The 11,888-nt window shown below is 43.2% G+C and overlaps 1 protein-coding gene across 1 annotated transcript; it reads left to right on the top strand.

Moving 5' to 3' along the window:
- Positions 1-1,631: 1,631 nt before the first annotated feature.
- Positions 1,632-8,912, top strand: LOC141110979 (ferritin, lower subunit). The gene is made up of 4 exons (XM_073602843.1): positions 1,632-1,859; positions 5,471-5,617; positions 6,882-7,007; positions 8,625-8,912. The coding sequence occupies exons 1-4, from the start codon at positions 1,758-1,760 to the stop codon at positions 8,769-8,771; spliced, it is 522 nt and encodes a 173-aa protein (XP_073458944.1). The 5' UTR covers positions 1,632-1,757; the 3' UTR covers positions 8,772-8,912.
- Positions 8,913-11,888: the final 2,976 nt, after the last annotated feature.

The following is an 11,888-nucleotide window of genomic DNA, read 5'->3' as shown; positions in this document are numbered from 1 at the left end:
AGCCCCCACATAGGAATCGCAGCCCCCACATAGGAATCGCAGCCCCCACATAGGAATCGCAGCCTCCACATAGGAATCGCAGCCTCCACATAGGAATCGCAGCCCCCACATAGGAATCGCAGCCCCCACATAGGAATCACAGCCTCCACATAGGAATCGCAGCCCCCACATAGGAATCACAGCCTCCACATAAGAATCGCAGCCCCCACATAGGAATCGCAGCCCCCACATAGGAATCACAGCCCCCACATAGGAATCGCAGCCCCCACATAGGAATCACAGCCCCCACATAGGAATCGCAGCCCCCACATAGGAATCGCAGCCCCCACATAGGAATCGCAGCCTCCACATAGGAATCGCAGCCCCCACATAGGAATCACAGCCCCCACATAGGAATCGCAGCCTCCACATAGGAATCGCAGCCCCCACATAGGAATCACAGCCCCCACATAGGAATCGCAGCCTCCACATAGGAATCGCAGCCTCCACATAGGAATCGCAGCCCCCACATAGGAATCGCAGCCCCCACATAGGAATCGCAGCCTCCACATAGGAATCACAGCCCCCACATAGGAATCGCAGCCTCCACATAGGAATCGCAGCCTCCACATAGGAATCGCAGCCCCCACATAGGAATCGCAGCCCCCACATAGGAATCGCAGCCTCCACATAGGAATCGCAGCCCCCACATAGGAATCGCAGCCCCCACATAGGAATCACAGCCCCCACATAGGAATCGCAGCCCCCACATAGGAATCACAGCCCCCACATAGGAATCACAGCCCCCACATAGGAATCGCAGCCCCCACATAGGAATCACAGCCCCCACATAGGAATCGCAGCCCCCACATAGGAATCACAGCCCCCACATAGGAATCGCAGCCCCCACATAGGAATCGCAGCCCCCACATAGGAATCGCAGCCTCCACATAGGAATCGCAGCCCCCACATAGGAATCACAGCCCCCACATAGGAATCGCAGCCTCCACATAGGAATCGCAGCCCCCACATAGGAATCACAGCCCCCACATAGGAATCGCAGCCCCGACATAGGAATCGCAGCCTCCACATAGGAATCGCAGCCCCCACATAGGAATCACAGCCCCCACATAGGAATCGCAGCCTCCACATAGGAATCGCAGCCTCCACATAGGAATCGCAGCCCCCACATAGGAATCGCAGCCTCCACATAGGAATCGCAGCCTCCACATAAGCTGGGCATACATTAGTAGAACTTCATTTGATATTTTTCACTGTAAGAGAATTTGCTCCTTTTTCTGATCATTAGTGGGATCAAATCAATACTCATTTTATACAGCTGTGAGGGAAAATTTGAAGGTGGAGGATGGAGATTGTTTCTCTAATGTACAATTTTCTAACAGTGTATGTGGTTTTCGTTCGGTAAAGTAAATTCATTCCAAAATTGAATATTAACAGCAAATGAAATTTTGAATTACTTTTTAACGACATTCAAATATTCTGAGAATTTGTGTTAATAAAATCTACTAGTGACTGTACATCCAACTTTAGGAAAGGTTGACTTTAATAGTGGTATCTGGTGCACTGCACATGTGTAGATTAGATTAGTAAACAGACCATGAGTGAATGGGAGTGACAGAGGAATGTGCAAGCAGCCATGTGTGGGGGAGGGGACCTGGGGGTTAGGAGGGGCTTCCTTCATACATCAGGAGGGCTTCCTCTAGTCTACAGTCTACACATAATCATCACATCCAGCTGGGTCTGTACTACACACCATCATGGAGTCTCAGGTCAGACAAAACTTCCACCAAGACTGTGAGGCGGGCCTCAACCGCACGGTGAATCTGAAATTCCACAGCTCCTACGTCTACCTGTCTATGGTGAGCCCCTCTACTTTGTGCTCTGTCTGTGATTACTGGGGAAGGTCTGTGCCAATGAAAAGCCACACACACACCGATATTAGAAACAATACAGATTGCATAAGACGTGTTTATAACTGCCGCTGCAGCTTTGTATTGTTCTCCGGAAGTCATGTGATTCCCTGTCCTCGGCAGACATGCTGGGGTTACACAGTGCATTGTTACTATAGATCAGACATGCTGGGGTTACACGGTGCGTTGTTCCTATAGATCAGACATGCTGGGGTTACACGGTGCGTTGTTCCTATAGATCAGACATGCTGGGGTTACACGGTGCGTTGTTCCTATAGATCAGACATGCTGGGGTTACACGGTGCGTTGTTCCTATAGATCAGACATGCTGGGGTTACACAATGTATTACTGGGAGAGGTCTAGAGGTTTGTTCTATTCCTCTTCCTATCCAGAGCACAGTGGTTGTATTGGTGCTGTTTCCTTTCTATACTGGCACAGGTGTTTGCCTCCAGTTCTGGGATGATTGTAGGGCCAAAACAACTAATCGATTATGAAAATAGTTGTCAACTGTTTTCATAATAGGCCAGCTGATTAGTTGGTCTGCATACAGAATGCATTATTTGTTTACATATCAAGTATTACAGTGCAGCACACATACGGCTCAGTACACCATCCATACATGTCAGAAGACACAGTGCAGCACACATACGGCTCAGTACACCGTCCATACATGTCAGAAGACACAGTGCAGCACACATACGGCTCAGTACACCGTCCATACATGTCAGAAGACACAGTGCAGCACACATACAGCTCAGTACACCATCCATACATGTCAGAAGACACAGTGCAGCACACATACGGCTCAGTACACCGTCCATACATGTCAGAAGACACAGTGCAGCACACATACGGCTCAGTACACCGTCCATACATGTCAGAAGACACAGTGCAGCACACATACGGCTCAGTACACCGTCCATACATGTCAGAAGACACAGTGCAGCACACATACGGCTCAGTACACCGTCCATACATGTCAGAAGACACAGTGCAGCACACATACGGCTCAGTACACCGTCCATACATGTCAGAAGACACAGTGCAGCACACATATGGCTCAGTACACCATCCATACATGTCAGAAGACACAGTGCAGCACACATACGGCTCAGTACACCGTCCATACATGTCAGTAAGTGCCTGAGAACTTATGAATGTGTGAGGAGCAATGCTTCATGGGACATGTAGTCCTGGGCAGGAGTGAGCGGTTCTAAAGCCCAGAAGTTCTCTTTACCTTGCTATAGGGGCACTCTGAAGGCAGGAGGAGCTAGAAGCATCGATGGGGGACCCCAGAAAAGAAGAATCGGGGCTGCTCTGTGCAAAACCATTACAGAGCAGGTAAGTATACCATGTTTTTAAAAAAATAAAAATCACTTTAAAGACTGTGCAGGGAAGATCAGCATCTGAACTCAGAGAAGGTGGAGGCTGATAGGCTGGAGGTAATATGAGGAATTACATTTAAAGTAAAAGTTTACCAGTATTGTGCATTATATTTAAAATGATCATATTGATTGGGGGGGGGGGGGGGGGGGTCAGCTTTTAGTACTACTTAATATAAAAGCTTTATATCTCCCTTCCACCCTTCATAAAGCTTCATGTCTGACTCCTAGTTATAATGCCCATAATACTTCTGGGTGTATTATATATGATTAATTTCACAGTATAAATGAACCCTTTATAGTAGTGATTATCTGCTTTTGTACTATAAAGGGCTAATTTTATTTTTTAACCCCATGATGAGAGGTGATACAAAATGCTGCTACGAAATGTCTCAGGCCTGGCTCGCACCTATGCATTTTTTGGTGCTTTTTGCAGAAACACACTACAGTTCATTTAACATGGTTTCCTATGGGACACGTTCACATCTATGCTTAGACTTCAATGGAGAAGCTGCAGAAAAGCATGTAGTGTGTTTTTGCAGCAATTTGTGTGTGGTGTTTTTTTTTTTTTTTTTTTTTTTTTTGTTTTTTTCATAAGAAATTAGGTTGTGCCAAGTAAATAGATACCCAACATGTCAAGCCTTAAAATTGTGCACACCTGTGTCTTTACAAACTGCAGTACCCAAAAGTTTTTCTTATAGGCAATGCTTTAAAAGCCCCTGCAGATAGTCTGTTTTAGAGTTAACAATAAGCTATGGTTCACACCAGTGCGACTGTACCGTTCAAAGTCGCACCCCATTTGCGGCAATGGAACCTTTCAAATCGCTGCATCTCTGAAAAAGGCTCCTGCGCTATTCCTGTGTGACTTGCATTGGCAGCTGTTAAATGAAGTTGCGTAGATGTCAGCAAGCAGCACATGAAATCGCACAGTCGGCTTTGAAGTTATGCTGATGTAGCGTGTGAACCGGGGCTTAATGGTGGCCCTAGAATCATTGCTTTCACTCAGATGTGTGCAGTGACACCTAATGCATGGTGCAATAGTACATGTGCACAGCTGATTGTGTTTTGTACACCTGTGAGGGGCTTTTACAAATTTTGTTTGACAGCTCTGACCCCAGAAGAGAATATTGGCCTTAGAATTATTATTCGCACACCAGCATGCATTGTGATGTACTGTATAATGTGTAGCCCAATCAATGGGTTTTATACATAGGCACCCTGACTCACATGTCTAATTTGTACATATGTGGGGGGTGGGCTCCACCTCTTCCTGGCCACAGAGACCAGGAAGAGTGCCAGCCAAACCTAGAAGTGATGTAATGCAAGTCCCTTCCATGTTCATTCTAGCTAGGGAAGATCAGCGAATGCGTGTTCACTAGTCTCCTTCCCTTCTAACCAGCAACACCTGCCATGGAAGTTACACACCAGAGCCCGGAAAACATGGAGGGTGGCTGCACTACCAGGGGTCAGTGGAAGCGATCTGGAGGCTGTACAACCGCCTTGTCAGATTTACACGCCCTCCTGGCTGCTGTATGACATGCATCTCTGGCAGCAAAAGGATTCATGCTTTTTGCGTTCTTGACTTGCAAACGCCTATGCAGATAATTTTGGTTGCTTGATGTGAGTCAGTGACTCAAAATAAGTCTTTAGATGAAAATCAACAATCGCAGCATACTTGTCTCTCAGCAGATGGAAATTTGTCGGATGTGTATGCACGGGGTAGGACAAATGCAAAGCAGCATCAGCATTTATAAAGCGTACATTAATTTACTTGTCTGCGGCTCCCTCGGCATGGGAAAGCCGCAGGAAATGTGCGCTAGGTGTATAAAGTCTCTGTGCATCAACAGTTAATGGAAAGAGAAAAGTATGAACTCCCCTTTGTGTGAATGAATGTACGAGCACAGAGGAATTGCCATACCGCCCAACTTTGTTACAAATGCAGAAATTGGAAGAAAGGTTTAGCACTGGGAAACTCTTTTTAAGTAGTGCATTTTATATAGATCAGACCAAAATGAGGGACAGAGGGACTTTGTTCCAGATCAGGGACAGTCCCTCGCAATCAGGGGACAGTTGGGAGCTATGAACTACACATTTGTAAGATGTGTGCCAGTTGCTGAATAGTTCCTGCAAAACTCTGAACAGGGCTAAAATGCTTCGAAATTTTATATCTCTTTCAGGCCTCCTATTTTAACCGAGACGATGTAGCCCTTTCTAACTTTGCCAAGTTTTTCCGGGAACGTTCAGAAGAGGAGAAGGAGCATGCGGAGAAGCTAATCGAGTACCAGAACCAGAGAGGAGGCCGGGTGTTCCTCCAGAGTGTAGAGGTAGGTGTTCTTCCTGCAGCCAAATCCTGTGAGGGCGAAGGGGGCATGGCCGAGCCATGCTGTGTGTGTGTGTACATGCACATAGCCCGGATTGATGGCGTACCCCCTCAGCACACAACTTTAAAGAGGAACTGCAGTCTGGTCACATAATTTCTAATAAAAACATCTTTGCCATTCTGGAGCTTCCCTCCAACCACTTTGCATTTTATATATACTGTGATTTCTGTATGTGCCAAATATGCTGCAGAAATCTCCCTTCACTAATTCTGGCTGCATCCATTTTAACTGTGGGCAGCTGAAGCTGCTGCCTATTCACTTTCTGGATTTACAGAGGCACAGCTCTCATTGATACACTTATGACTCACCCCCTCCCTTCCTGGCAAACTCTCACGAGAGTTGGAGAGCTGTGTATGATGTCCTAAGCCTAGGCTTTTTACCATACAATCAGGAAGTGGGCTGTATAATGTATTTACTGGCAGAAAAATAATGTTTTACTATCCAAAGTTAAAACAACAAGGGTGGAAGATTTAATAGATGGAAAGTTGAAGAAATGATGGAAGGTCCGCTTTAAGATTTCTGCATGCTTCTAGGTTGGCATCTCAAGGTATTAAAGCGAGAGACAGCCATGCAATTAGAATTTCCATTCAGATATCAGCAATAGCAACCTCTGTAATGCACTCAGAATACACCAATAGGTCGGTTGCACTGCCACAGTATCTGGCCTTAGCAGCAGAAGGTGTTGCAAGCTGTCACTCCAGTCCAAACAGAAATTTGTGTGCCTTCCTTAGCTCTGTAGCTGCTGATGGCACCTGCTCTGTAAGTTGCAATATCGTATGTGATATCTGAACAGGTACAGTTTTACATTTGATGAACCATGATCATGAGAAGTACCTCTTATCTAAATTTCTTACACATGTAGGCAATCGTTGAAAATGCCGTTAAAGCGAATTGGCATTTTCAGAAAGTGATACTGCCTTTTAGTATATTTATCCTAAATGTCCACATCCCCCGAGCTGAGCAGTTTTGTACTATACTAAATGTATCTGTAACATGTATTCTGTGAATATTAATCTTATTATGCTTATGTTAACTTTTTTTTTTTAATTTTTTTTTTCATTGTCCCTACAACATTGTTGGGAGGAGGGTTATCAATCCCTTATACAGAGGAGAGTTTTGCAAGGGCAGATTTTGCATAATCTTGGGGGGGGAACCTTCTGTTTCAACTGTTCACAAATCTCCTATTTTATTCTTTCCACACTAAAAGAAACCAGAGCGGGATGACTGGGCAAATGGTTTAGAGGCTCTGCAAACTGCTCTAAAGCTGGAGAAATCCGTAAACCAGGCTCTGCTGGATCTCCATGCTGTGGCTGCTGACAAGAGTGACCCTCACGTAAGTACTCAATGGGAACATTTGTAACCGCAAAATATACACCAAAATAAAGATGTTTAAAACAGACATGCATTAATAACTGAAATAATACATTTTGCTGGTAAAAAAAAAAAAAAAAAAAAACGCACACAAAAATGGGTTTTGAAAACTGGAGGAAATGGATAAGCTGATGTTGGTAACAAGTTATTCTGCCTCCACTTTTTAAGGGCAAGTTAGAAAACAAAACCTTAAAACATACCTGTTATGAGGGCATTGATTCATGATCTTCAACATTAAATTTAAAGCCCTGGAACATGTATGTAGATTAAGAGTTCTGATTTCAGTATGGCATTCCTTGCTGTGTACTTATTCTGACTCAAAGTATTAGCCGCATGCATGGCAACAGGTTAACTAGCATTTTCCAAAGGAGGTAAGTAACCTATATTTCTCTGGTTCTATTTACAGTGATTAAAACTTCACATGAACCCATTAGCCACATGGCAGCACTGTGAAATTGAATATATTAATACACTTGATAAAAGTACCAGCTTCTTGCCAAGAAGAAAATGCTGCTGTTCCTGAGGTCCCTGTTGTAACCTAAACTGAATCTGTTTAAAAAAATCTGGGGATGCCATTACTGACCACCTTCTGGATAGTTGCTTGGCCATCATAGTGCCCAACTGGCTCCAATATTTTCAGTCGATGACTCGTATTATGTTTCTCTGTACTTCTAAATCACTGTTTCAAAGCACTGCATACAGTGGGGCAAATTACAATTGCTGGCCCCTTTTTATCAAATTGCTATCTCTATAGATGAACTTCTCAGGCGCTACTTTAGGCATACAACATATTTAAAAATTTATTAAAGATACTTTTACTGACACAAATGTTTCTCATAAAAAAAAATAAAAAAATAAATAATAAAGTTGTTTTTGAGAACAATCAAAAGTATCATTTAAAGAAAACCATGTTGTATACCTAAAGTGGGAGTAAACTCCCATGGACAATTTTGCCTATATGTACAGTAAAAATCTCAAACACACACTATTTAGGAGATATTTACTTGTGAAGTCACTTGCACATGTGCTCTTAGTGCCGGTTCACACAAGGGCGACTTGTCAGGCGATCTAGCTGCCTGACAAGTCGCCTCCTGTTCTGTACAATGGAACCGTTCTAATAGGAGCGACGCAAGTCGCTCCGACTTAGAAAAAGGTTCCTGTACTACTTTGGGGGCGGCTTGCATAGACTTCTATACAGAAGTCGTGTGCAGGTCGCCTCGGTGAGGCGACCTGCAAGTCGTGCCGCCCCTGTGTGAACCGGGGCTAAAGGAACGGCATACTGTGCCCTTCATTCATATCCCTGTGCCTTGAAAAGCGGCTCCCGCGCATGTGCAAAAGTGACGTCCAATCGAAGGACCGGAGCCTGCCAACCCGGAGGAAAGGCAGGGTGAAGATGGAAGCCACTGGAGGGCTTTGTTTTTAAGGTGGGTTTCATTAAAAAAAAAAAAAAAGTTTACTACCACTTTTAAAATTAGCACATAAAGTACAAAAAGTAACATTCCAGTAGAGAGGTGTAAAACTCATTGATGGTTACAGGAAGCGATTTCCTTTTTTTTTTTTTTTTTTCCCCCATTTCTAGATGACGGACTTCCTGGAGTCTCCTTATTTGTCGGAGAGCGTAGAGACGATTAAGAAACTTGGAGATCACATCACGAGCTTGAAGAAGCTTTGGTCTAGCCACCCTGGCATGGCCGAGTACCTATTCAACAAACACACGCTTGGCTAAAGCTTCTAGTGCAGTTACAAGGCTTTTGCTTCAATAGCTCTGAAGGCTGCAGAAAGATATAATTTATACTAGCAAAAATAAATACTTGACTTCTACCAGCATTTATTTGTACAATAAATTTGGGACCAATTTAGTTTTGAATGCTCTGTACTCCTGTGTTATTCTTATGCAACACATTTGTAGAATTATACATGACCTTTTAAAATGAAATCCTTATGATGCATCCCCATGCAATTTGAGAAAATCTCTTCTATTGGGAAAAAAGCTAGCTATTAATGATCTCTAAGTACATGTGCATTTAAAAAAAAAAAAAAAACTGGCCATACACTGTTATTTTCTTTCTGTTCAGCCAGTAGACTGAATGGGGGGATAAAACAAAAAAAACAAAAAAAAAAAAAAACACAGATGCGGTGGATGGAGTAATCATCTCTTCCTTTTTATTCCTAAACCATACGTGTCACACATGTTTCCATAGCAAAATGTTCATATTAATGGACCAGTTACTAGTGCCTGAAAGCCCCTGGATTGCTTTTTTTTTTTTCAAATATAAGTTTTATTGAACGCCAAAAAAGGGCGAGACCCCCACTGTACAAAAAGAGTGTGAACATTACCAAGGTTACAATGTCTATGTACAATGCCTAAGGTAATTGCAAACATCATACATTACAGCTCATATGTTTATCGCGAGACAATAGGCCAAGAGTTCATCTCCGACAAGATTCACAGACATCAATTTCCGTGGAAATGTCAGGAGGTAGAGGACTCCCCCTTCACCTTTTCTTAATAAAAAAAGAAACAAAGATGCTTTTGGGGTGTAGGGTAAAATAGTGTGAGGGGAAGGGAACAACACAGGAGGGGGGGTGGGGACAGACAAGAGGGGGAAGACATGGCAGTAACTGAAGAACAACATGACCTCAAGGCAGGAACATGGATGATCTATGACCCCAGAAGACATTGCCCTACATTAGAATAGATAGACATTCCAGGTCTTTGTGTATGTCTCTTGTCTGTGTTGTGAAGTGAGGATTAGATACTCCATTCTCTTTACTTCCTCCACCACTTTTCTCAGCCAATGTTCGGGGGGGGGGACAGACTGTTGCTTCCAATAGAGGGGTATGCGCGGCATTAAGCAAATGATGTAATAGCAACTTCTTGTATGTTATGGTTGGATCTTTGAGTGGTGTAAGAGGGGAAAAATGTGGCATCACCCGGAATGTTATATTCCGTAAACTCTTGCGTGATGCGACGGACTTCTCCCCAAAAATTTTTCAACGGACAGAACCAGAAAATGTATAGCAGTGACCCCTCTTCCTCCCCACAGCACCAGCAATGGTTCGAGGCAGAGGGAAAGCATCTGTGTAGTCTAGAGCAGTGGTCATCAACCCTGTCCTCAGGGCCCACTAACAGGCCAGGTTTGCAAGATAACTGAAATACATCACAGGTGATATCATTTGCTGCTCAGTGATTGCAGTATTCTAGTCTGCATCTCCCCAAGGTAATACATAAAACCTGGCCTGTTAGTGGGCCCTGAGGACAGGGTTGATGACCACTGGTCTAGAGGGTGTCAGGTACCAACGGGAGAGTAATTTAAAATTTTGTCTCTTGTGTTTTAGTGCATAAGGAGGATTTGAGAGCAAAAGTAATGATACGTTGCTTTTGTACCTCCTGAGAACGTACAGTTTAGGTCTCTCTCCCAACTAGTCTGGCAGTGCAGCTGCGGTTGTTCCTTTTGAAGTATTCAGCAGGGTGTATGTTTGGGACAATATGTGGGCTAATGGGCCAGTATCCCAACAGAGGTCCTTGAACGTCAGCTGACGTGCGAAATCTTGGGGGCTATATTCTGGACACGTTGCATCAGTGTGGGAGTGAGCCCTGGTTCACACCAGTGTTGCTTTGAAGTCACACCTGATTATCAGTACGACTTCATGTGCGGCTTGCTGACATCTGTGCGGCTTCATTTAACAGATGTCAATGCAAGTTGAACTGAAATCTCACAGAAATGGTGCAGAAATCTTTTTCAAAGTCGCTGCGACTTGAACAGTTCCATTGCTGAAAATGGGGTGCGACTTGTCATGAAACTTTGAATTATCAAGTTGCATGACTAGTCACGCTGGTGTGAACCAGGGCTAAGGGAGTAAATACCTTGTGATGCCTGCTGTTGGGCAAACATTTTACATTCTCTCATCTGGACAAAGAAAAGGAAGGTTTATGTAAAGCTGAAGAGAGATCTTTATTTAGAGCAGCACGATTCTGTAAAAAATTTTGCTTAGAATAAAGATCATGATTCTCAGCGTAACATCATCTTTCACATTTATACAAAAATATTTGTCTAACTTTTCTTTTTTTTTTTTTTTTCTCCCCCCCAAAAAAAAATGTGTTTCAAAGACCGCTGCGCAAATACAGTGTGACATAAAATATTGCAACAACCACCATTTTATTCTCTAGGGTCTCTGCTAAATATATATATATATATATATATATATATATATATATATATATATATATATATATATATGTATGTGTGTGTTTGGGGGTCCTAAGTAATTTTCTAGAAGAAAATACAGATTTTTAACTTGTAAGCAACAAGTGTCAGAAAAAGGCTTTTTTAATGAGGAACTGCAGTCTGCTCACATAATTTGTAAAAAAAACATCTTTGCCATCCTAAAGCTTCCCTCCCAAAACTTTGCATTTTATATATACTGTGATTTTGTATGTGCCAACTATGCTGCAGAAATTTCCCTCCACTAATTCTGGCTACATCCATTTTAACTGTGGGCAGCTGAAGCTGCTGCCTATTCACTTCCTGGATTTACAGAGGCACAGCTCTCATTGATACTCTTATGACTCACCCCCTCCCTTCCTTGTAAACTTTCACAAGAGTTAGAAAGCTGTGTATGGTATCCTAAGCCTAGGCTTTTTACCAAACGGGAAGTGGGCTGTCTAATGTATTTACTGGCAGAAAAATAATGTTTTACTATCCAAAGTTAAAACAACAAGGGCGGAAGATTTAATAGATGGAAAGTTGAAAAAAATGACCGAAGTTCCGCTTTAAGTGGTTAACCTGACCTCATTTACAGACTGAAGTTCATCCTTTGATCTAAATGATACAGTGTTTCC

The sequence above is a fragment of the Aquarana catesbeiana genome, linkage group LG10 (assembly GCF_042186555.1).
Source record: "Aquarana catesbeiana isolate 2022-GZ linkage group LG10, ASM4218655v1, whole genome shotgun sequence".
NCBI lineage: Eukaryota > Metazoa > Chordata > Amphibia > Anura > Ranidae > Aquarana > Aquarana catesbeiana.
Note: the sequence above shows the minus strand (reverse complement) of the source record. Positions and strands in the feature narration are given on the sequence as shown.